The sequence below is a fragment of the Balaenoptera musculus genome, chromosome 12 (assembly GCF_009873245.2).
Source record: "Balaenoptera musculus isolate JJ_BM4_2016_0621 chromosome 12, mBalMus1.pri.v3, whole genome shotgun sequence".
Classification (NCBI taxonomy): domain Eukaryota; kingdom Metazoa; phylum Chordata; class Mammalia; order Artiodactyla; family Balaenopteridae; genus Balaenoptera; species Balaenoptera musculus.
Window position 1 is genome coordinate 45302741 of NC_045796.1, and position 21834 is coordinate 45324574.

The 21834-nt window shown below is 36.9% G+C and overlaps 1 protein-coding gene across 1 annotated transcript in view; it reads left to right on the forward strand.

Annotated features, from left to right (window-relative positions):
- The window catches only part of FRK (fyn related Src family tyrosine kinase), a 96663-nt gene that overhangs the window by 36755 nt on the left and 38074 nt on the right, over positions 1 to 21834 (forward strand). Inside the window, 1 exon segment of the mRNA XM_036871676.1 lies at positions 21094 to 21215. Within this exon segment, the coding sequence (XP_036727571.1) occupies positions 21094 to 21215 (122 nt within the window).

Genomic DNA, 21834 nt, shown 5'->3' on the forward strand with positions numbered 1-21834 from the left:
ACAAAAGATTTAGAGTATTACATAAACCTAGTTGATAAAGCAGCAGCAGAGTTTGAGAGGGTTGACTCCAAATTTGAAAGCAATTCTGTGGGTAAAATGCTATCAAACAACATTGCATGCTACAGAGAAATCGTTCTTGAAAGGAAGAATCCATCGATGCGGCAAACTTCACTGTTGTCTTATTCTAAGAAATTGCTACAACTGCCCCAACCTTCAGTAACCACCACCTGCTGTCAGCAGCAATTAACATGGGGGCAAGACTCTCCCCCAGCAAAAAGATTACAACTCACTGAAGGCTCAGATGATGGTTAGCATTTTAAAGCAATAAAGTATTTTCTAATTAAGGTATTACATTGTTTTTGTACACATAATGCTATCGCATACTTAATAGGCTACAATATGTGTAAATATAACTTTTATATGTACTGGGAAACCAAAAAATTCATGTGACTCGCTTTATTATTGTGATATTCACTTTATTTCAGTGGTCTGGAACCAAACCCTCAATATCTCCAAGGTATGCCTGTGCTACAAGAAATAAGATTTTTAAAATGTTGATAATTATTAAAGTTGACTATTGGGTAAAAATGGGTCATTAAACTATTCTCTCCACTTCGGACTGTGTTTGAAAATTACTATAATGCAAAGTTTAAAAATGTTATGAGTATGTACATGGAAACTAAAGGAGGTGGGAAACTTGTGTCTTGTCATTGAGATTTTCTGTCTAAGAAAACATTTCTGAACATGGGTGGATCTAGGTTTCATGGGCCTATAGCTTATATAGTCTGGAGGGGGAGGTTCTCTTTAAAAAAAGAATTCAAAATTATGTAGACAAAATTTGGTAAGAAGGGGAATATTTATCAAGAACAGAAGGTGAAATCACTACAAATTATTTAAAGAAGCTGACACATAATAAACATTATAACTATAGTAAGATATTAATGAACTACATTCTCTATAAATTTTTCCCCTGCTTTTTTTGACTTCATTTTCTTTGATTGGCTCTTCATGTGAAAATGATTTTGTAATATCATTTTCTATAGAAAGAATAAGTGATAATTTGGTTTTATTTTTGAGATGCTTAATCAATTTTTTGGTTGATAGTATAGAAAAGCTGCTTTAAGCTTCATAATTCATTATTTGCAATATCATCTATAATTTTAGGATTGTTTTACTTATTTAAATATGTATTTGAATCTTATTTTGCTTTCCATTTTCAAATTTTGATCCTTATGCAACCGAGCCTACCTCTGAACAACAAACAGGAATTAGTGTTTAACTTTAAAAAAGTATACTCTGTTATTCTGTGGGAACATTTTTTTAAAAGATTTTTTTGATGTGGACCATTTTTAAAGTCTTTCATTGAATTTGTTACAATATTTTTTCTGTTTTCTGTTTTGGTTTTTTGGCCGCGAGGCATGTGGGATCTTAGTTCCCTGACCAGGGATCGAACCTGCACACCCTGCATTGGAAGGCAAAGTCTCAACCCCTAGACCACCAGGGAAGTCCCTGTGGGAACATTTTTAATAAGTTGGCTCTTAGTAAGTCAAAACTATTGAAAGTGAACAATACTTTGTGTTGCATATAATATTTTTTTAGGCAGAATGTCAAAGAAAATAAAGGGTAAGTATCCTCATGTGATTTTCTTTTTTTTTTTTTTTTGGTGGGAAATCAGTGAAGTTGAAGAGAAATTTAAAAAATGAAAAATGAAAGTATATGATTTGTTACAATAGTCCAAAGCAATGGTTCGCTCTGTTTAGCATTCTCTCTGGGAGATAGCTAAAAGAACTTATCTATTCACAATGAAAGGGATGTGTCCCCAGACATCCTGTTTTTTACTAAGACCACATTGTGGGGCAGTTTTCTAAGAATTTAGGTAAAATTTTTAAAATGTCTTTTTATAATAGTTTCAACCTGATGCTCCTCTTTATGCAATTGTTTCTTTATATTTCTGACCCACTCTGTAGAGTAAAATTTTGATTTGAGGACAAGTCCACATTTCCTACACACATTTCCTGCACAGTTTTAGAGAGGTCGTACCTAACTGCTTCGGACATCTACCAACACACTGGCACTGGTTGCTCTCTGCATGACTTGATCAGGTTATGCAATTTCTTCCGGCTCTAGTTTCCCCCTCCACAAAATGGGGATATTGAAGCGCCTGCTCTGACTACCCCAAGATTTGCCATGAGAATGAGTGCCATGATATAGGTGATGACGCTGTGAATTGTAAAGTGAAATCCAAATGTTATCCTTATGGTGATTGTTGTTACTGTCACCCTTTTTATAGGACTGTGATCATCTGATTGGCTACGAGGATATTCATGACTGATAAAATCTGACTTATTCTTTTGCTCTCTGTTCCAAACCTTCAGACAATTCTCTCTATAATAATGATCTGTTTTTTGAAGTTATTTGGTCAGCTTTAACTTTGTAAGACTCACTTTAACTTGGTAAGACTCATATCCCCAAATAATAATTTGTTCATTCATTCATGGTATTTATTGAGATTATATTTAATACCAGGTGTTGTGCTAGGCTCTGAGCATTGCAGTGATGAGCAGAAAGATAGGGTTTTGCTCTCTTGGCACCTGCAAGTATTGTGCGGAGACAAGGATTTCCTAGCCCAAGAGGCTTGAGCTGCAATCCAAAGGAGGAGTAGGAGTTGAATGGGAAGGAGGTGTCTTATATAATAAATCTACCATCACTCAGCCTTGCAAAACCTGCCCCTCGTTCTTATTGAGGGTCCCAATCCTGAAGCTCTAGGGTACTCCTGTCCTGTGCTCTCATTCCAACAGCAAGTCTTTTCAAATGTGTAAGATTTAAAAATCTCTTTGCTGGGACACAACTGACAGGTCAGAGTTTAGTGTACTCTGTATTTCACTGAGTTCTTCAATTAATCCCAGGCCAAGAAGTTAGCACACTGTTATAGTAGCTGGAAAAGTCTTTGTATCACCAAAATTATGAAATGAAACCTTATTGAATTGCAATTGGCTAATTAGTAAGGTGGCCATCCACGCAGGGCATATTTCAGCTTCTTAGAACACATACTTGTGTACAAATAGTTATGTGCTATTTATAAGTAATATTTACATTGTGTATCATTAGAGTTTATCCCCTAATGAAGACACTCTGAGAGAACAAATATTTTAACCTAATTCAAGAAATTCATTATTTTAATAAAGTTGCATTATTTAAAGCATAAATTGTAACTGGACGAAACTTTGCCCCTTCACCCTTATGCTTGGGTGTGTCCTTGTCCTTGTCAGCGAGAGAATGCATATCAGAGGGCGGCATAACTGCATCGACGCCCTCTGATATGGACTATGGTGCGAGAGATGCTCTGCCTAAGGATTTGATGTGCTGAAAAAAATTCTATTTTCAAAACTCTGACTGTTGGTGCTGATGAGACTCAAGACCTGGAGTGGATGGGCCTTTATTGGACAGAATAATTTAATGTCTATTGGAGTATCCAGAAGGAGGCCCAGAACCAAACTGCCTTGCATACAAAAGCAGAGGGTATTTTGTTGTAAAAGCAGGTGGCCCTGGACCTGAGGGAAAAGAGGTGATGGGAAATTTTCTCCTCAGGGGAGACGATATAAATTTCTAAGAACAGAGACTTCTGATACATGTTTGAACTTGTTTTCTATTCTAGATTGTACTTAAATCTTTGCTCTTCACAGATTTTGCATGAAGTTTGGACTGAATTTATATCTTGTTGGATGGGTTGAAAATGAGAGAGTGAAGTCCAGTGTGGGGCAGAGTAGACCCGAGAGAACAAAGGTTTGGGGTCGATGATAAAGACATAAGAGAAAGGCTTTCCACTCAGAAAACAGGGCTGTACTTCTCAGACCATGGTACCTGGTTCCAAGCCTCTGAATTGTGTGCTGCCCTTGGGAACCTGCAGCACCCGGAGCTCCACCTCAGGCCTGGGGGCATTTGCCTTGTACACATTCTTCCTGGCTTTCTTAGGCAAACTGGGGTTGGAAACTGAGGCCCTGGAGGAAGTTAAGTGGCCCTGGTGTGTGTGGGGCAGGTGAGGGACAGTTTTGCTTTTAGCAGACAACCTTTCCTCATAACAGTTCCCAGGAGTGAAGCTTTAATATACTTGTGCAACTGCCTTTTCCTCTAACTCTAAGCAAAAACAAGCAGAAAACCAATTTTCAGGTTCAGAAAAATCCTCCAGGGTTGGCAGAGCCTTCCTTTTGTTTCCTGACAAATAGCTTGTTGACACTGAAAACAAAAGGTGTATTTTCTGGCACTGCTTCTGGCTTTCGTTTTGACAAGAACCAGCTGCTTTGTGGACGCGTTCAGCTTCTACCATTTCAAAGTCCAGTGGGTGGCATTTACATAGGTTATAAACTTTGGTTATTTATGCTAACATTATTATTAGTAATTATTAATGATGTCATCTTTAGTGGGTAGCTGGGTGCACAGGGTCAAATTATTAAAAAAGAAAAAAACTGTTTTTTCTGACCTTTAGTGAACTCTTTGTCTCACTCTTTGTCTGCCTGGGAACACCTGCTTCATTTAAACCCCTAAAAAGGCGGTAAAATTAGTGCACATCTGTGATGGTAGCTGCAGGCATACACACACACACTTACACATCCACATCCACATATATATGTGTGTCTCTGTGCCACATATGGATAAAGATTAGACAGTAGAGATTTTGTTTTTCATTGTATGTTTGCCAAATGTGAAAGACAATTTCATTTAAACATTTTGATTTTTATATGGATTTAAGAGATATCTATGAACAAATCCTACATTATTTATTCTATTATAATCAAAAATATTATTTCTATTCTGTGTATAGTTATTTTTCATAAAATGGTGCTCTTTCCTTTAAACAGATTGCTCACTTTTCTTTGGCTAAGGAGCCATTGCTTCCAAGAAGACCCTTGGAGGAAACTCGTAGCTCCTGGTGTTTTGCATTTCCATAAACATCAGTGATAGAAATGAGTGGAGTTGATGGACACTGTTTATTCCTTAATTAGAAAAAAAAACCTGCTGTTAGATCTTGGCCAAACTGCAGTTGAAAAACCTGGATATTGGCTTCAATCCTAGAGTGGATTATGATCCTCACTCATTTACTTCTCTCAAAGATTCAATTCAGTTTTTCTCCACAGCTCTATTTATTCTGATTACTTTGACTTTAGGAACACACAGGAAAACCCTCTGGAATTACTGCCGCCTACTAAGAGTGATTTTAAAAATGCACTCTCCCTCTTCCTTCTTTTGCTTCTTTTTTCTTTCTCCTTTGCACTTATCACCTTCGAACACACTATATAGTTACTCATTTATTTTGTTTATTGCTGTCTTTCCCCACTAGTACGTGAGCTCCACAGAGGCGGGGCTTCTTGTTTCTTTCATTGACTGCTGTAATTCTACCAACTAGAACTGTGCCTGGCGCAGTGTAGGTGCTTGAATGAATTGTTGTAATTGTTGAATGAAAAATGAATGAGTGAATGAATTTTATGGTGGTAGACTCTGGTTATAGCTTTGTCACCAGCTCTTGTGTGAACCTGGAAAAAACACTTAGCCTTACTGAAGAAGATGAGTATTTTCTGTCACAGGCGTCACTGAGAATTTAATGAAATGATGGATTCTTTTCCCAGAAAAATGCATGTACTCTTTAAAACACATTTACAGTGAGTTTCAAAGATTTACCCGTGAGCCCAGATAAAAATTTCTTTCCAGCTCTAAACTTCTGACCAACTCTCCTGTGTTCCTCCCACAGAAGAATTCTTCCTTGTTCCCACCCTCCATACTGTCATCTCTTAAATTTATTGTTTAAATAATTTTTAAAGAACAAGTCAAAATTTTCTATCATTTTTGCTGGTGTGTCCCAAACTTAATATTCTCTACCATGCTAAATCTTAAATGCAATATCTTATCCTCCTAATGAACTTTTTGAATTTTGCTGAAGATCTACTTCTTCCATGGAGTTAGTAGTTTCCACATGGAATTACCTATAAACATCAAAGAAATGGTTTTCTTGTTTCTTCCTTTAATGGACCCTTCTCCCCCGGTGTTGCCCACCAAACCTATCTGCTCACAGACACCTTGTTGGTTCCTTACTTGTGCACATGCCCTTGCCCTTCGTTTCTTCGGATTTCTCATCTTTTCCAAATCCGTATTCACTTAAGAAAATACACTTGAAGCGTATTTTCTTTAAGAAGGCTTCCATCGTTGACTCACTGTTAGTTGTTCATATCTCTGGTGGTACACCCTTGGTGATTAAATGTTCTTTTTGTTTTATCACTTTCTTTTTTGAGTTATTACTCAGTCAAAAAGGTCTTTTATCCCTCCCTCGATACTCTAAGATTCTCAAAGGAAAGGAAATACACCCTTCTTTTCCTCTTTTGCTTTTTCACCTGTTCTCCATATAGTTATTATGAAGTAAATATTACTGATATATTTCAGCTTATAAAGCACATAGAAAATTATATCAATATTACCCTGTAGGGTAATAAGAAGGTTAAGATATTTTAAAGATGTTTACTATCTTTTATTTGGATAAAGGATTTAATGAAAGTAAGGGATGGCACAGTGTATCCTTTAGTGTTAAAATGATAAGTACCACGGCTGAAACGTGGAAGTGAGCCTCTGCTTTTGCTGGTGTCTGTCCTAATAGTGGGTACCTGTGCTGTATCAGTCATAAAATACTTTGAATATCACCTCCGATATTGGCAAAAAAGAAGACAGATACTCCTCATTTTTTCTTTTTGTATGAGAAACCTGTATCCAGTAAATGCAGACTGGGCTGCAAGTCCAAAGCATATCATTATTAACCCATCCAGAGCAGGTGCACACAGGGACTACCAGCTGATTAGAGTCAAATGTTTGGTCTTGTTTATTCCATGAAAGTAGTTCCCAAAGAACAAGTTATTTTGTAGCTTTTTAAAGGATACTCAGCGGCTTAAATAAAGTGGGATGAGATAATATCATTCATGACACCAGAAATTAAAATTCTTTAAAGTTAAGTGAATTTAAAAGTTCATTTTATTTTTGTCTTGGAGTGAGAAAGGAAATGATTCATGAAAGTAGATAACTATTTTTTTGGTAGGAAACTAAGTGAGGCTGTCACTCTGAAATTGGTGACCCATATAACTATTAAAAAGAAGCGCTACTACCCCAAAGCTTATTGATATAAGGAATCCGAATGAACATTTGTGGTGTTTTGTGAAGTAAAGCATTTCCCCAGGAATTATAAAATCAACTGCATATACTTTCTTTGGATGGGACAAAGATAGAAACTCTTTAATGGTTAATGCTTTCAACTCTAACCCATATTCCTCTAGTTTCTAGGACAAACATTATCACAAATGTACAAAAACAAAGCAGACAGATTTAAATTTACACTTTTATCTCAGGCTTGATGATTGGAAATACCATAATATATGTGCACATCTTGTTTTTTATTTTAAGAGACATCAGTATTAGCTTTTATTTCCTTTTACACAGTCGGGAATTGTTGTGAAGCAAAAACACTGCCTTGAGATTAAATGCCCATCTGAACTTTGCTGTATTCTTTGTAAACTTTTTGTGAGGAATTGCATACTTTTGATGACTAGACTCAGGGAAGTGGATTCAGGTTACAATCAGATTCTTTCATAAACACACGGTACACACCTTCCTCAGTGGGGAAAGTACCAATTAGTTCACCTTACTTCCTCCCTAAGAAAATTCCTTCAAAAGTCCCCTTTTGTGATGACTATAAAGGTGAATAATAGCAACAAAATAGCTTAATCGAATGACCCACGCAAGGAATTTCCTGGTTTCTCTGTGACTGCAAGTCGTACTTCAGATACTGGCTGTGACATTGTCATTCATTCATTCATTCATTCATTCATTTATTTATTTATTTATGGCTGTGTTGGGTCTTCGTTTCTGTGAGAGGGCTTTCTCTAGTTGCGGCAAGCGGGGGCCACTCTTCATCGCGGTGCGCGGGCCTCTCACTATCGCGGCCTCTCTTGTTGCGGAGCACAGGCTCCAGACGCGCAGGCTCAGTAGTTGTGGCTCACGGGCCCAGTTGCTCCGCGGCATGTGGGATCTTCCCAGACCAGGGCTCGAACCCGTGTGCCCTGCGTTGGCAGGCAGACTCTCAACCACTGCGCCACCAGGGAAGCCCGACATTGTCATTTTATCACGCACAGTTTCCATGTGTGCAGCCCTGACATGCTCGTGTTTTGGAGAACAGAAGAGTCAGCCTCATTTTTGGGCTCTACATTCATGTGGAAGTGTTTTTCCTCTTTGGGAGAAGAGAGTGGTCAGATTGGTATCCGTGGTTTGAGGCCAATTAACATTCGAATCTGTGCTGCAACTGGCCCAGAGCAGGTAAGGCTTCTCTCTTAAGTGCTTTACCCTCCACGCTCTGTGGCAAGCACAGATAAAAGATTACATGAAAACACAGGTGTTATCTAAAGTCCAACATTCAGTATAAACCAAAAGACTCTATAAGATGCCCACATTGAGGTACAATGTGTTAACTGTTCATCAACAAGTATCTATTTAACTGCTCCAAAAGGCATATGTGGTGTTATCAGACTCAGTCTCTGTGCCAGGGAAGTCTGCAGCCTCAAGTGAACACAGGGAATAATCTAAAAATAAAAAGTAAAACTGTGCAGCACTAGCTTTTGTGTGCTGCACTCCAAACCAGAGAGGTAGAGGCTGAGAACTGTGGGAATTGTGGGTAGGCAGGTTTAAGTAATGCTACCACCAACAGCGGTGAGAGGATGTGTTTAGCTGGAGCACAGTTGATGTAGGGAAGATAAGATTGAAGAAATGGCTGGCATCTAGATGGAGGTGGGCTTGGAATTCCAGGTTAATAAGGGTTTTCATCCATAAGCAAAGGGAACCCTTAAAACTTTTTTAATGTGTATGTACCAGTGAGATGTAGCAGGTCATATTTTCAGATGATCAATCTAGTGGTGGTGGTGTAAGCAAGGGGGAGAGAGACTGAGGTGATGCACATACAACTTGTAGCAACAGTGCCTGGCTCCTTGTGTGTGATCTGGAAGTGGAAGCTATTAAGATTAAAGGTAAGAGATAGTAAAATATTACCAAAGTCCAAATGGTGATGATGCATCGAACAAAGTTTGTGGTGGGGGAAACGGAAAGGAAGGAAAGAATAAGAAAATACACGGAGCAGTATTATTATTATTATTTTGTCCTTATCATGGTAGGGGAGCGGGGAAAAGTGACAGGGTTCATTTACTGCAAGCCAAGGGGGATGCTGAGCCTAAGGAGATTTTTATAGAGGGGAAGGGACATGATTACCTGGACCGTAAGGAACTTCAGTAGAGGCTTTCCTGGCAATGTTGCTGAAACACAGATCAATGCAGGCGAGCCATATAGAACTTCCATAGCTCAAGGGGTCATGGCTCCAAGCCTTACATTTAGGTACCATAAATGGCTAAATGTGATTATGAGTGTACCCTGCAAACTGTAGTTATTTTGCAGAAATGTTAGTGTCACTGATCCTCCCAAACCACACTGGTGAAGACAATAGGTGGGTTTATCCCTGATAACGTGTGTAACTGTGATGACAACAATAAAAACACCCCTAGCCTGCATTCCACCAGGGGAGGCACCCAGGGTACTTTCCCGGGGTTGGCTATGTGTCAAGTTGATCTACCCACTTTCCCTTTTGCCGTTTCTGGGAAGATCCATGTGTTTTTCTGGGACTGGTTTTAGGAGTTTATTTTTTTAAGGTCTGTCTACTGTGGTTTAAGGTCAGCTGTCTTGGATTTTAGGGAGACATTGGGGAAAGAAATTGTTTGTTAAATTTTGTAAACCTTAGCCAGCAGTTACTGAGGATGGGTTTTCCCTTTTAAAAAATGTAGGAGGAAATTACCTCCATCTGATTGGAATTATGAGTGTCCTACTTCATGCCAGTCAGTGAGGCAGCAGAGTGGATAGAATAAGACTTTAGTAAATGAAATGAGGAAACATTCATGGAGATACCACATCTATTAACAGGTTGATTTCCCTCAATTTTGATTGATATCTATATTATTTAAATGCTTTTTTTTTTCTTAAGGAAAAATGTAATACATACACACAATCAAAAAAAAAACTGTACAAAACAGTGTTGGGTAACATTCCACAAATATTTTATAAATATTCAAGAGTGTGTATAAACACATCCTGCTTTTCTTCTTTTAATTAATTAATTTTTTTATACAGCAGGTCCTTATTAGTTATCAGTTTTATGCACATCAGTGTATACATGTCAATCCCAATCTCCCAATTCATCCCACCACCGTCCCCACCCCCTGCCGCTTTCCCACCTTGGTGTCCATACGTTTGTTCTCTACATCTGTGTCTCAATTTCTGCCCTGCAAACCGGTTCATCTGTACCATTTTCTAGGTTCCACATATATGCGTTAATATACAATATTTGTTTTTCTCTTTCTGACTTACTTCACTCTGTATGACAGTCTCTAGATCCATCCACGTCTGTACAAATGACCCAATTTCGTTCCTTTTTATGGCTAAGTAATACTCCATTGTATATATGTATGACGTCTTCTTTATCCATTCGTCTGTCGATGGGCATTTAGGTTGCTTCCATGATCTGGCTATTGTAAATAGTGCTGCAGTGAACATTGGGGTGCATGTGTCTTTTTGAATTATGGTTTTCTCTGGGTATATGCCCAGTAGTGGGATTGCTGGGTCACAGGGTAATTCTATTTTTAGTTTTTTAAGGAAGCTCCATACTGTTCTCCATAGTGGCTGTATCAATTTACATTCCCACCAACAGTGCAAGAGGGTTCCCTTTTCTCCACACTCTCTCCAGCATTTGTTGTTTGTAGATTTTCTGATGATGCCCATTCTAACTAGTGTGAGGTGATACCTCATTGTAGTTTTGATTTGCATTTCTCTAATAATTAGTGATGTTGAGCAGCTATTCACGTGCTTCGTGGCCATCTGTATGTCTTCTTTGGAGCAATGTTTATTTAGGTCTTCTGCCCATTTTTGGATTCGGTTGTTTGTTTTTTTAATATTGAGCTGCATGAGCTATTTATATATTTTGGAGATTAATCCTTTGTCTGTTGATTCGTTTGCAAATATTTTGTCCCATTCTGAGGGTCGTCTTTTCGTCTTGCTTATGGTTTCCTTTGCTGTGCAAAAGCTTTGAAGTTTCATTAGGTCCCATTTGTTTATTTTTGTTTTTATTTCCATTATTCTAGGAGGTGGATCAAAAAAGATCTTGCTGTGATTTATGTCAAAGAGTGTTCTTCCTATGTTTTCCTCTAGGAGTTTTATAGTGTGCAGTCTTACATTTAGGTCTCTAATCCATTTTCAGTTTATTTTTGTGTTTGGTGTTAGGGAGTGTTCTAATTTCATTCTTTTATGTGTAGCTGTCCAGTTTTCCTAGCACCACTTATTGAAGAGACTGTCTTTTCTCCATTGTATATCCTTGCCTCCTTTGTCATACATTAGTTGACCATAGGTGCGTGGGTTTATCTCTGGGCTTTCTATCTTGTTCCATTGATCTATGTTTCTGTTTTTGTGCCAGTACCATATTGTCTTGATTATTATAGCTTTGTAGTATAGTCTGAAGTCAGGGAGTCTGATTCCTCTAGCTCCGTTTTTTTCCCTCAAGACTGCTTTGGCTATTCGGGGTCTTTTGTGTCTCCATACAAATTTTAAGATTTTTTGTTCTAGTTCTGTAAAAAATGCCATTGGTAATTTGATAGAGATTGCATTGAATCTGTAGATTGCTTTGGGTAGTAGAGTCATTTTCACAATATTGATTCTTCCAATCCAAGAACATGGTATATCTCTCCATCTGTTGGTATCATCTTTAATTTCTTTCATCAGTATCTTATAGTTTTCTGCATACAGGTCTTTTGTCTCCCTAGGTAGGTTTATTCCTAGGTATTTTATTCTTTTTGTTGCAATGGTAAATGGGAGTGTTTCCTTAATTTCTCTTTCAGATTTTTCATCATTAGTGTATAGGAATGCAAGAGATTTCTGTGCATTAATTTTGTATCCTGCAACTTTACCAAATTCATTGATTAGCTCTAGTAGTTTTCTGGTGGCATCTTTAGGATTCTCTATGTATAGTATCATGTCATCTGCAAACAGTGACAGTTTTACTTCTTCTTTTCCAATTTGGATTCCTTTTATTTCTTTTTCTTCTCTGATTGCCGTGGCTAGGACTTCCAAAACTATGTTGAATAATAGTGGTGAGGGTGGATATCCTTGTCTTGTTCCTGATCTTAGAAGAAATGCTTTCAGTTTTTCACCATTGAGAATGATGTTTGCTGTGGGTTTGTCATATACGGCCTTTATTATGTTGAGGTAGGTTCCCTCTATGCCCACTTTCTGGAGAGTTTTTATCATAAATGGGTGTTGAATTTTGTTAGAAGCTTTTTCTGCATCTATTGAGATGATCATATGGTTTTTATTCTTCAGTTTGTTAATATGGTGTATCACATTGATTTGCGTATATTGAAGAATCCTTGCATCCCTGGGGTAAATCCCACTTGATCATGGTGTATGATCCTTTTAATGTGTTGTTGGATTCTGTTTGCTAGTATTTTGTTAAGGATTTTTGCATCTATATTAATCAGTGATATTGGTCTATTATTTTCTTTTTTTGTAGTATCTTTCTCTGGTTTTGGTATCAGGGTGATGGTGGCCTCATAGAATGAGTCTGGGAGTGTTCCTTCCTCTGCAATTTTTTGGAAGAGTTTGAGAAGGATAGGTGTTAACTCTTCTCTAAATGTTTGATAGAATTCACCTGTGAAGCCATCTGGTCCTGGACTTTTGTTTGGTGGAAGATTTTTAATCACAGTTTCAATTTCATTACTTGTGATTGGTCTGTTCATATTTTCTATTTCTTCCTGGTTCAGCCTTGGAAGGTTATACCTCTCTAAGAATTTGTCCATTTCTTCCAGGTTGTCCATTTTATTGGCATAGAGTTGCTTGTAGTAGTCTCTTAGGAAGCTTTGTATTTCTGTGGTGTCTGTTGTAACTTCTCCTTTTTCATTTCTAATTTTATTGCTTTGAGTCCTTTCCCTCTTTTTCTTGATGAGTCTGGCTAATGGTTTAGCACTTTTGTTTATCTTCTCAAAGAACCAGCATTTAGTTTTATTGATCTTTGCTATTGTTTTCTTTGTTTCTATTTTATTTGTTTCTGCTCTGATCTTTATGATTTCTTTCCTTCTGCTCACTTTGGGTTTTGTTTGTTCTTCTTTCTCTAGTTCCTTTAGGTGTAAGGTTAGATCGTTTATTTGAGTTTTTCTTATTTCTTGAGATAGGTTTGTATAGCTATTAACTTCCCTCTTAGAACTGCTTTTGCTGCATCCCATAGGTTTTGGATCATTGTGTTTTCATTGTCATTTGTCTCTAGGTATTTCTTGATTTCCTCTCTGGTTTCTTCAGTGATCTCTTGGTTGTTTAGTAACGTATTGTTTGGCCTCCATGTGTTTGTATTTTTTATATTTTTTTCCCTGTAATTCATTTCTAATCTCATAGCGTTGTGGTCAGAAAAGATGCTTGGTAAGGTTTCAATTTTCTTAAATTTACTGAGGCTTGATTTGTGACCCAGGATGTGATCTATCCTAGAGAATGTTCCATGCACACTTGAGAAGAAAGTGTAATCTGCTGTTTTTGGATGGAATGTCCTATAAATATCAATTAAATCTATCTGGTCTGTTGTGTCATTTAAAGCTTGTGTTTCCTTATTAATCTTCTGTTTGGATGATCTGTCCATTGGTGTAAGTGAGGTGTTAAAGTCACCCACTATTATTGTGTTACTGTCGATTTCCTCTTTTATAGCTGTTAGCAGTTGCCTTATGTATTGAGGTGCTCCTATGTTGGGTGCATATATATTTATAATTGTTATATCTTCTTCTTGGATTGATCCCTTGATCATTATGTAGTGTCCTTCCTTGTCTCTTGTAACATTCTTTATTTTAAAGTCTATTTTATCTGATATGAGCATTGCTATTCCAGCTTTCTTTTGATTTCCATTTGCATGGAATATCTTTTTCCGTCCCCTCGCTTTCAGTCTGTATGTGTCCCTAGGTCTGAATTGTGTCTCTTGTAGACAGCATATATATGAGTCTTGTTTTTGTATCCATTCAGCAAGCCTGTCTCTTTTGGTTGGAGCATTTAATCCATTCACGTTTAAGGTAATTATCGATATGTATGTTCCTATTACCATTTTCTTACTTGTTTTGGGTTTGTTTTTGTAGGTCCTTCTCTTCTCTTGTGTTTCCCACTTAGAGAAGTTCCTTTAGCATTTGTTGTAGAGCTGGTTTGGTGGTGCTCAATTCTCTTAACTTTTGCTTGTCTCTAAAGCTTTTGATTTCTCCATCGAATCTGAATGAGATCCTTGCCAGGTAGAATAATCTTTGTTGTAGGTTCTTCCCTTTCATCACTTTAAGTATATCATGCCACTCCCTTCTGGCTTGTAGAGTTTCTGCTGAGAAATCAGCTGTTAACCTTATGGGAGTTCCCTTGTATGTTATTTATCGTTTTTCCCTTGCTGCTTTCAATAATTTTTCTTTGTCTTTAATTTTTGCCAATTTGATTACTATGTGTCTCGGCATGTTTCTCCTTGGGTTTATCCTGTATGGGACCCTCTGCGCTTCCTGGACTTGGGTGGCTATTTCCTTTCCCATGTTAGGGAAGTTTTCAACTATAATCTCTTCAAATATTTTCTCGGGTCCTTTCTCTCTCTCTTCTCCTTCTGGAACCCCTATAATGCAAATGTTATTGCGTTTAATGTTGTCCCAGAGGTCTCTTAGGCTGTCTTTATTTCTTTTCATACTTTTTTCTTTATTCTGTTCTGCAGCAGTGAATTACACCATTCTGTCTTCCAGGTCACTTCCTTTCTTCTGCCTCAGTTATTCTGCTATTGATTCCTTCTAGTGTATTTTTCATTTCAGTTATTGTATTGTTCATCTCTATTTGTTCTTTAATTCTTCTAGATCTTTGTTAAACATTTCTCGCATCTTCTCGATCTTTGCCTCCATTCTTTTTCCGAGGTCCTGGATCATCTTCACTATCATTATTCTGAATTCTTTTTCTGGAAAGTTGCCTATGTCCACCTCATTTACTTGTTTTTTGGGGTTTTATCTTGTTCCTTCATCTGGTACAAAGCCCTCTGCCTTTTCATCTTGTCTATCTTTCTGTGAATGTGGTTTTTGTTCCACAGGCTGCAGGATTGTAGTTCTTCTTGCTTCTGCTCTTTGCCCTCTGGTGGATCTATATTATTTAAATGTTGATGTTCAGTAACACTGCATAAATTTCGATTTTTTGTTTTTGAAAGACGCATTGTGCCTATTTTTGTAAAATAAAGTCCAGTTAATCACCATATAGCTTTCATTAGCCTTTTTGGTTTAGTAAAATGGTCTACTGCCACCTGGTGGCAGCATGACCTAGTCAAGACTGGGCAGGCAGAACGACAAAGTTAGTACAAATACAGTTAGAGAAGTGAGATCATGTTCACATATTCACTCATATTCTATCTTTACCTCAAATCCATCATGTCTAAAACCAAATATATAATTTCTCCCTTAAATCAGTTATCTTAAAATAGGTGCTATTTATTAAGCGTGAATGTGGCCTGGCATCAAGCACTTTACACACATTATTTTTCTTCATCTCAAAACAAGCCTACAGGGTAATGATTATTAGTCCCACTTACAAATGAGGAGATCCAGGCATAACTTTCCCAGGGAGTTGCTGTAGCTCTTACTTGTTATTACACTCTGCCTTCTGATGCGCTGCTGAGTACATTGTCCTCCAGTCATGCAGATTTGAAACCCTGGTGTCATGTTTGATCTTCCATCTGTTTCACTGCTCATCTATAATCACCCATCCCATATTCCTTTGAGATTTTTCTTGTAACTATCAATTCTAACTGCCAAAATCTCTAGTCCAGATCTTTATGACATGTAGGTTTTTGTAGCATATACCTGATTGACTTCTTTCATTTTTTTGTGTATAAATAAATTGTGAAATGATATAACTACATCTTATCGTAAACATCCAATTATAGAGAAGAATGCAGAGTAAAAAGTGAAAGTCTTTTGTCATCTATTTTGTCATCTCTCCCTAATCTCCAGAGAAGTAAGCACATATAATTTTTGGTTTGTTGGTTTTTAAAATATAAATAAAACTATAATATTCCTAGTACTCTGCAATTTACCCTTTTTCATTCAGCAGTATGTCTTGCAGATCTTTCTATGTCCATGCTACAGAATTTACACACAATAGACACTCAAATGTTTGCAGAATGAATCTTAGATTTCAATTACATACTCCTATCATCTAAAACAGGCAGTGTACTTTTTGCTCCATTTTCATCTAACTGAAGCATTTTTCTCCAAGATTATAGGTTATTATGGATCTCCTCTCCTTTTTGGTTATTCTTAAGCAAGATCTCTTTCATGGTAGTATGGCATAGTAATAAAGATTATTTTCATTAAATATCAATAAAATGTGTATGTGTGGGTGTGTGTAGTATCATTTTATTGGATAATTTTTACACGTAAGTGCCAAATCTAACTTATTTTCAGATGTCTTGTGTAAATTTCCAACTTCTTTACTATTTCTGTACCTCAGTAGTTCTCAATCTTTAGTGTGCATAGGATTTACTGGGGGACTAATTATTAAAACCCAGATTTCCGGGCCCCAGCTTCAGAGTTTCTGATTCAGTAGGTCTGACGTGAAGCCTGCAGATTTCCAACAAGCTTCCGTGTGATGCTGATGCTGATCCACATTTCGAGGTTCACGATCTGTAAGACTCTCCCCTGATGCTTTCTACCACCTAGGATATCCTGATCTCTTCTCAGCACTCAGTGTTTACTGCACATAAGAACTACAGCTTAAAGAGAGCGTTGAAAATGGCTGTGGTGGACAGCGAGGCCTGGGGTGTATGTGCCCTTCCAGAGTGGGACCAGCAGGGGCTCTAAAGGCAGAACTGAGGAGAATGACAGTTCTGCCCACGGCTCAGACCACAAAGTAAGGAACAATTTTCACCTGTGCAGAGGGTAGAACGAACTATCGGTTGCTCATTAGTCTGTACAGCAGCACCTGCTCTAGCGATCACAATCTATAGCAGACGCATCATCTTTGAGTATGAGAGATGGCATTATAATGCCACTACATCCAGAAAACAATTATTTATTTTCTTCACTTCTTGATGGTAGCTCAGCCAAGTAGAATTCCAGGTTTTAAGTGAGCTGATGCATCCAGTCAAATAGTTACATGTATTTCGTTGTTATTTTCAATTCATTACTGGTGTGATGTGCCTTGTAAAGTGATTGTACAAGAATCCAGAATTCGGGGGGGTGGGTGTGGTGGTGTGATGAATTGGGCGATTGGGATTGACATGTATACACTGATGTGTATAAAATGGATGACTAATAAGAACCTGCTATATAAAAAAATAAATTAAATTAAATTAAAAAATTAAAAAAAAAAAGAGAATCCAGAATTGGTGAGACAGAAAAGAATTAAAAAAAAATTCACCACACAGTTCCTCTCTACAAATGTAGTAAAATTACTATATCTTTAATCATTTGATTTACAAAACCTGCTTGCTTATACATATATTAAGCAGAGAAAAGACATCATTTTATAAACTTGATTATCCAAAATACAAATGTAATGTATGTATGTAAAGCTTATGTAATGGAGTATTTATTCTTTAGAATAATGAGATATAGGAGATATAATTGTACTTCTAAGAATTTAATCTGTTAGATAAATTGTAATTCTTGTAAAGGTTTACATATTTATATTTGGACCAAACATTTTAATGTTGCTGCATAATTAATGCACTAGAAATCAGGAAAATGCATGGGGTTGATAAGTATATTTGATCCATGTTGCTTCTTTGCTTGAAATATTTGTGTGAAGAAATTTTGCCATTGCTGGAAATGGAGTCTAAAAAAAATTGCCTGAGTACTTTAACTATTAGCTTTCACTAAGCATGCTATCCATAAAAATATCTAATGTTTTTAATGTGTTTGTTTAAACTTTATATAAATAGTATTATAAAGGTATGTATCATTCTTCAACTTCCTTTTGTCCCTCAACAATTTATTTGCTTTAACTGCCATATAGTATTCCATTTTATATCCATAATTAAGTTTATTTATTCCCCTACGGTGGGCATTTAGGTTGTTTCCAATTTTCCATGCTAGAATTCTTCAGTGAATGTGCTTGTGGTATATTTCCTTGAGCACACAGAGTATACAATCTAGAAGTGAAATTAAGTAGCATACAAATATTCAGCTTTACTCGATATTGCCAAATGTTCTCTGAATTAGTTGTACCAAATTACGTTGCCACTAGTATTATATAAATGTTCTTGTTTCACGTTTTTCCCAGTGCCTGAATGTGAGAGTTTTAAATTTTGTCCAGCCTGAAAAGTGTGAAAGTGCATTTCATTTTTTTATATTTAATATTCTTAATATTCCTAATTACTGGCAATAGACAGAGGCTATACTTCTTTCCTTATTTTTATTAGTTATTGGGTTTTTCTTTTCTGTGATCTATCCAGTTAAATACTGTGTCAGTTTTTCTACTGTGTTGTCTTTTGTTTTTAGTGATTATAGGTCTCTATATAACCTGAATACTAATCTTTTTTTTTTTAAACTTTTTGGGTTTATTTATTTTATTTTTATTTATAGCTGTGTTGGGTCTTCGTTTCTGTGCAAGGGCTTTCTCTAGTTGCGGCATGTGGGGGCCGCTCTTCATCGCGGCCTCTCTTGCTGCGGAGCACAAGCTCCAGATGCACAGGCTCAGGGATTGTGGCTCACGGGCCTAGTCGCTCCGCGGCATGTGGGATCCTCCCAGACCAGGGCTCGAACCCATGTGCCCTGCATTGGCAGGCAGATTCTCAACCACTGTGCCACCAGGGAAGCCCCCTGAATACTAATCTTATTCTTGTTTATATGCTCTGCAAATAACTCTGCAAAGACTCCTCCAGGTCTGTGGCTTATAGTTTAATTTTATTTCATGGTAATCTTGGTGTTGCAAGTTTTTAATTGTGGTATAATAAATATTATTAATCTTTTCCCTTAAGGCTTGTATGTCTTCTTTTTCTTTTTGTCTTGTGGAAGAAAACTTCCTTAGTCCAATAGTCTCAGAAAGTTTTAGAATGTGCCTTTTACATTAGGTTTTTAATCTATGTAAAATTGTTGTGTATGCTATAGGTAGCAGCAATTAATTTTTTTATATGGATTATGAATGGTACCAGCATCATTTATTGACTAATCCATCCTTTCATCACTAATTTGTATGTTTGGGTCTGTTTGAGTTTTTTATTATGTTCCATTATTCTATTGATATTTACTTATTTCTGCAATAGTGGAAAACATACGTTTCTATTTTTCTGTGAATTCATTCCATGGCCACCTTGGAATGTTTCCAAGCCTTTTAAAATTTCACTTGGACAAACAATAGCCTATGGACATTAATTTGGTTCCTGATATTGAATCAATATGGTAGTCATTAGTGTAGTCTACCAAATGTTTCCAGTTTTCTGCCTTCAGGGAAATAGTAGGATTGCATTTTCTACTCTCTTTGAATTTAGTATGAACATACAACTTATTTCTCAGTGGGCTCATTCTTGAGCAGAAGGTTTAAATAGAAGCTCCAGGAACCAGCCTGTGATTTGCCACGTTTTCCAATCCAGCCTGCCTAGTCAATTGTGGAAGCATGGAGATGGAAATTCTTTGGTGGACATAGGGATGGACATAGCACAGATGACCTTCAGTGGACGTGCAGTTGAGTGAAAAACAAATCTTTGTTGTCTTAAACCACTGAGATTTTTGGAGTTGTTCATTGTTCCAACATAATCTGGCATTTCCTGGCTAATATAGTTAATATTGTGTAATTTGCAATTTGATGATTGGGAAAATGGTAAACAAACATCTTACTTTTGTTAGAAGGTAATTATATTTTAGTGTCTCTTTTTTTTCAATTTCTTCCCCTCTTCCTTTCAATTGTGTCGCCCTTAGGGCACTCATATTCCGCAATACCCATGACCTGTCAAACCAATTGGAACCAATTTTTGAGGGCCTCTCCCAGCCTGCAATTTCTCACCTGACCTGTATTTCTTCCCTCAAGCCTACATTTCTTCTCTTTGAGTGTTTACATTTTTAAAGATGATGCCTAGAAAGATAAATGTTTTACCTGAAGTCTTTAATGATAAAGATCGACATTTTGACCCTATAGTGAAAGGTCATTAACGCAAAGCTGACTGTCTCAGTTTCCTCTTATTATCACATTAGTGTCTGCTGACTTGATATATGTTTTAAACTGGTTCTGATATTAAAATCCGTAATTCTTTGTTGGGGTTGATTACATTCACATTTACTGACTCTTGTAGTTCTGGAATGTTAAGGATAAGAGTGTAAAGATGAGAAGTGGAGGGGACACTAAGAAGATACATCCCAGGCAGAAGTATCTTTTTCACATAATCTCTCCACTGATGAAAATTTCCTTTTAAACATGCAAAATCATCTTATATTATGGGGGGCGGGGGGGTTGGGCAGTGATGGAGGGGAGAAAGATGGGAATTAAAACCCAGAGAACTACATTTTTACTGTTTACACTTTGATGTGAAATATATGAATCCCTGGATTGGAATGTTTGCCTCCTAACACCTAGAAGGTGTTAGGAGAGGCAGTGGGACAGTCTGATGGTGATGTGAATAGTTTTAGAGCGTGGAACACGGCAAACTTACCGTGTGGTGGGCCCGCCCTAGAAGCTTTGGATTTGACAGGAGAACACAGGGTTTCTCAGACAGAATGCAGGTGTGAGAAGACATGTGGTAGCAGAGGCATCAGCCAAATTCCTATTTTGTAATATATTAAAGACTCCTGGTGAGTGTTGCAGACATCCAGAAAAATCATGTCAAGTATCAAAAACTACCGTTTATACCTGTTACAGTTTCACTAAAGAGTATAAGCCCTTCTGATATTGGAACTTTCTTGCCAAACTTCTTGCTCCTTAAAAAAAATGAATGTTGACTGGTTAATTAAAGTTTATATCTGTCTCTTTTTTAATTTTTTAATTTTTTTAATTTTTTTTTATCTCTCTTTTTAGGTGGTTCTTTGGAGCAATCAAGAGGGCAGATGCTGAAAAACAACTATTATATTCAGAAAATCAGACAGGTGCTTTTCTAATCAGAGAAAGTGAAAGTCAGAAAGGCGACTTCTCCCTTTCAGGTATGGGCATTGTTCTGTGTGATTTAAATGTAGATTTGAGAGTCTGTAGTCATGAACCTTCTGTGTGAACATGGACATGTTAATTTTAAATTTGCCTTATCTGTTATCTTCACAATAGTACCAAAATTAAATCTATTGAACTACTCAAGAGTAATATAAAAATTAGCAAAACAATTTCTGTCTGTGGCTAGATGTGACTATAAATGTTTCAAATACACACGCTCTACGTATGAGATGAAAAATATATGGATATGCCTGTGTTTTCTCACTTTTGCATTATCTAGGAGCCTATCCGTTTAGGGAAATGATAAACAAGAAGCAAAATCTAAACTGCTGTCAAAATTGATCTTGCCATAATACCCTTTTTTTTTTTCTTTTTGCATTTCATTTGTCTTTGCCTGGTAAATAGAAAATGAATTGAAATGCTGAATGCGAATGTGCTTAATTAACCAATGACATGTAACATTTGGTCAAATGTAGTTTTCCAACTGAAAGTCAAGTGCATGTTTACTTTACAATACTCTAGGAAAGAAAAAGCACAGGAGACCTGAGAATTTTCTTTAAGTGTTACAGGTGCTTATATATTAGGTAGTCATTAGTTAGCCAAAAGCTAGATTAA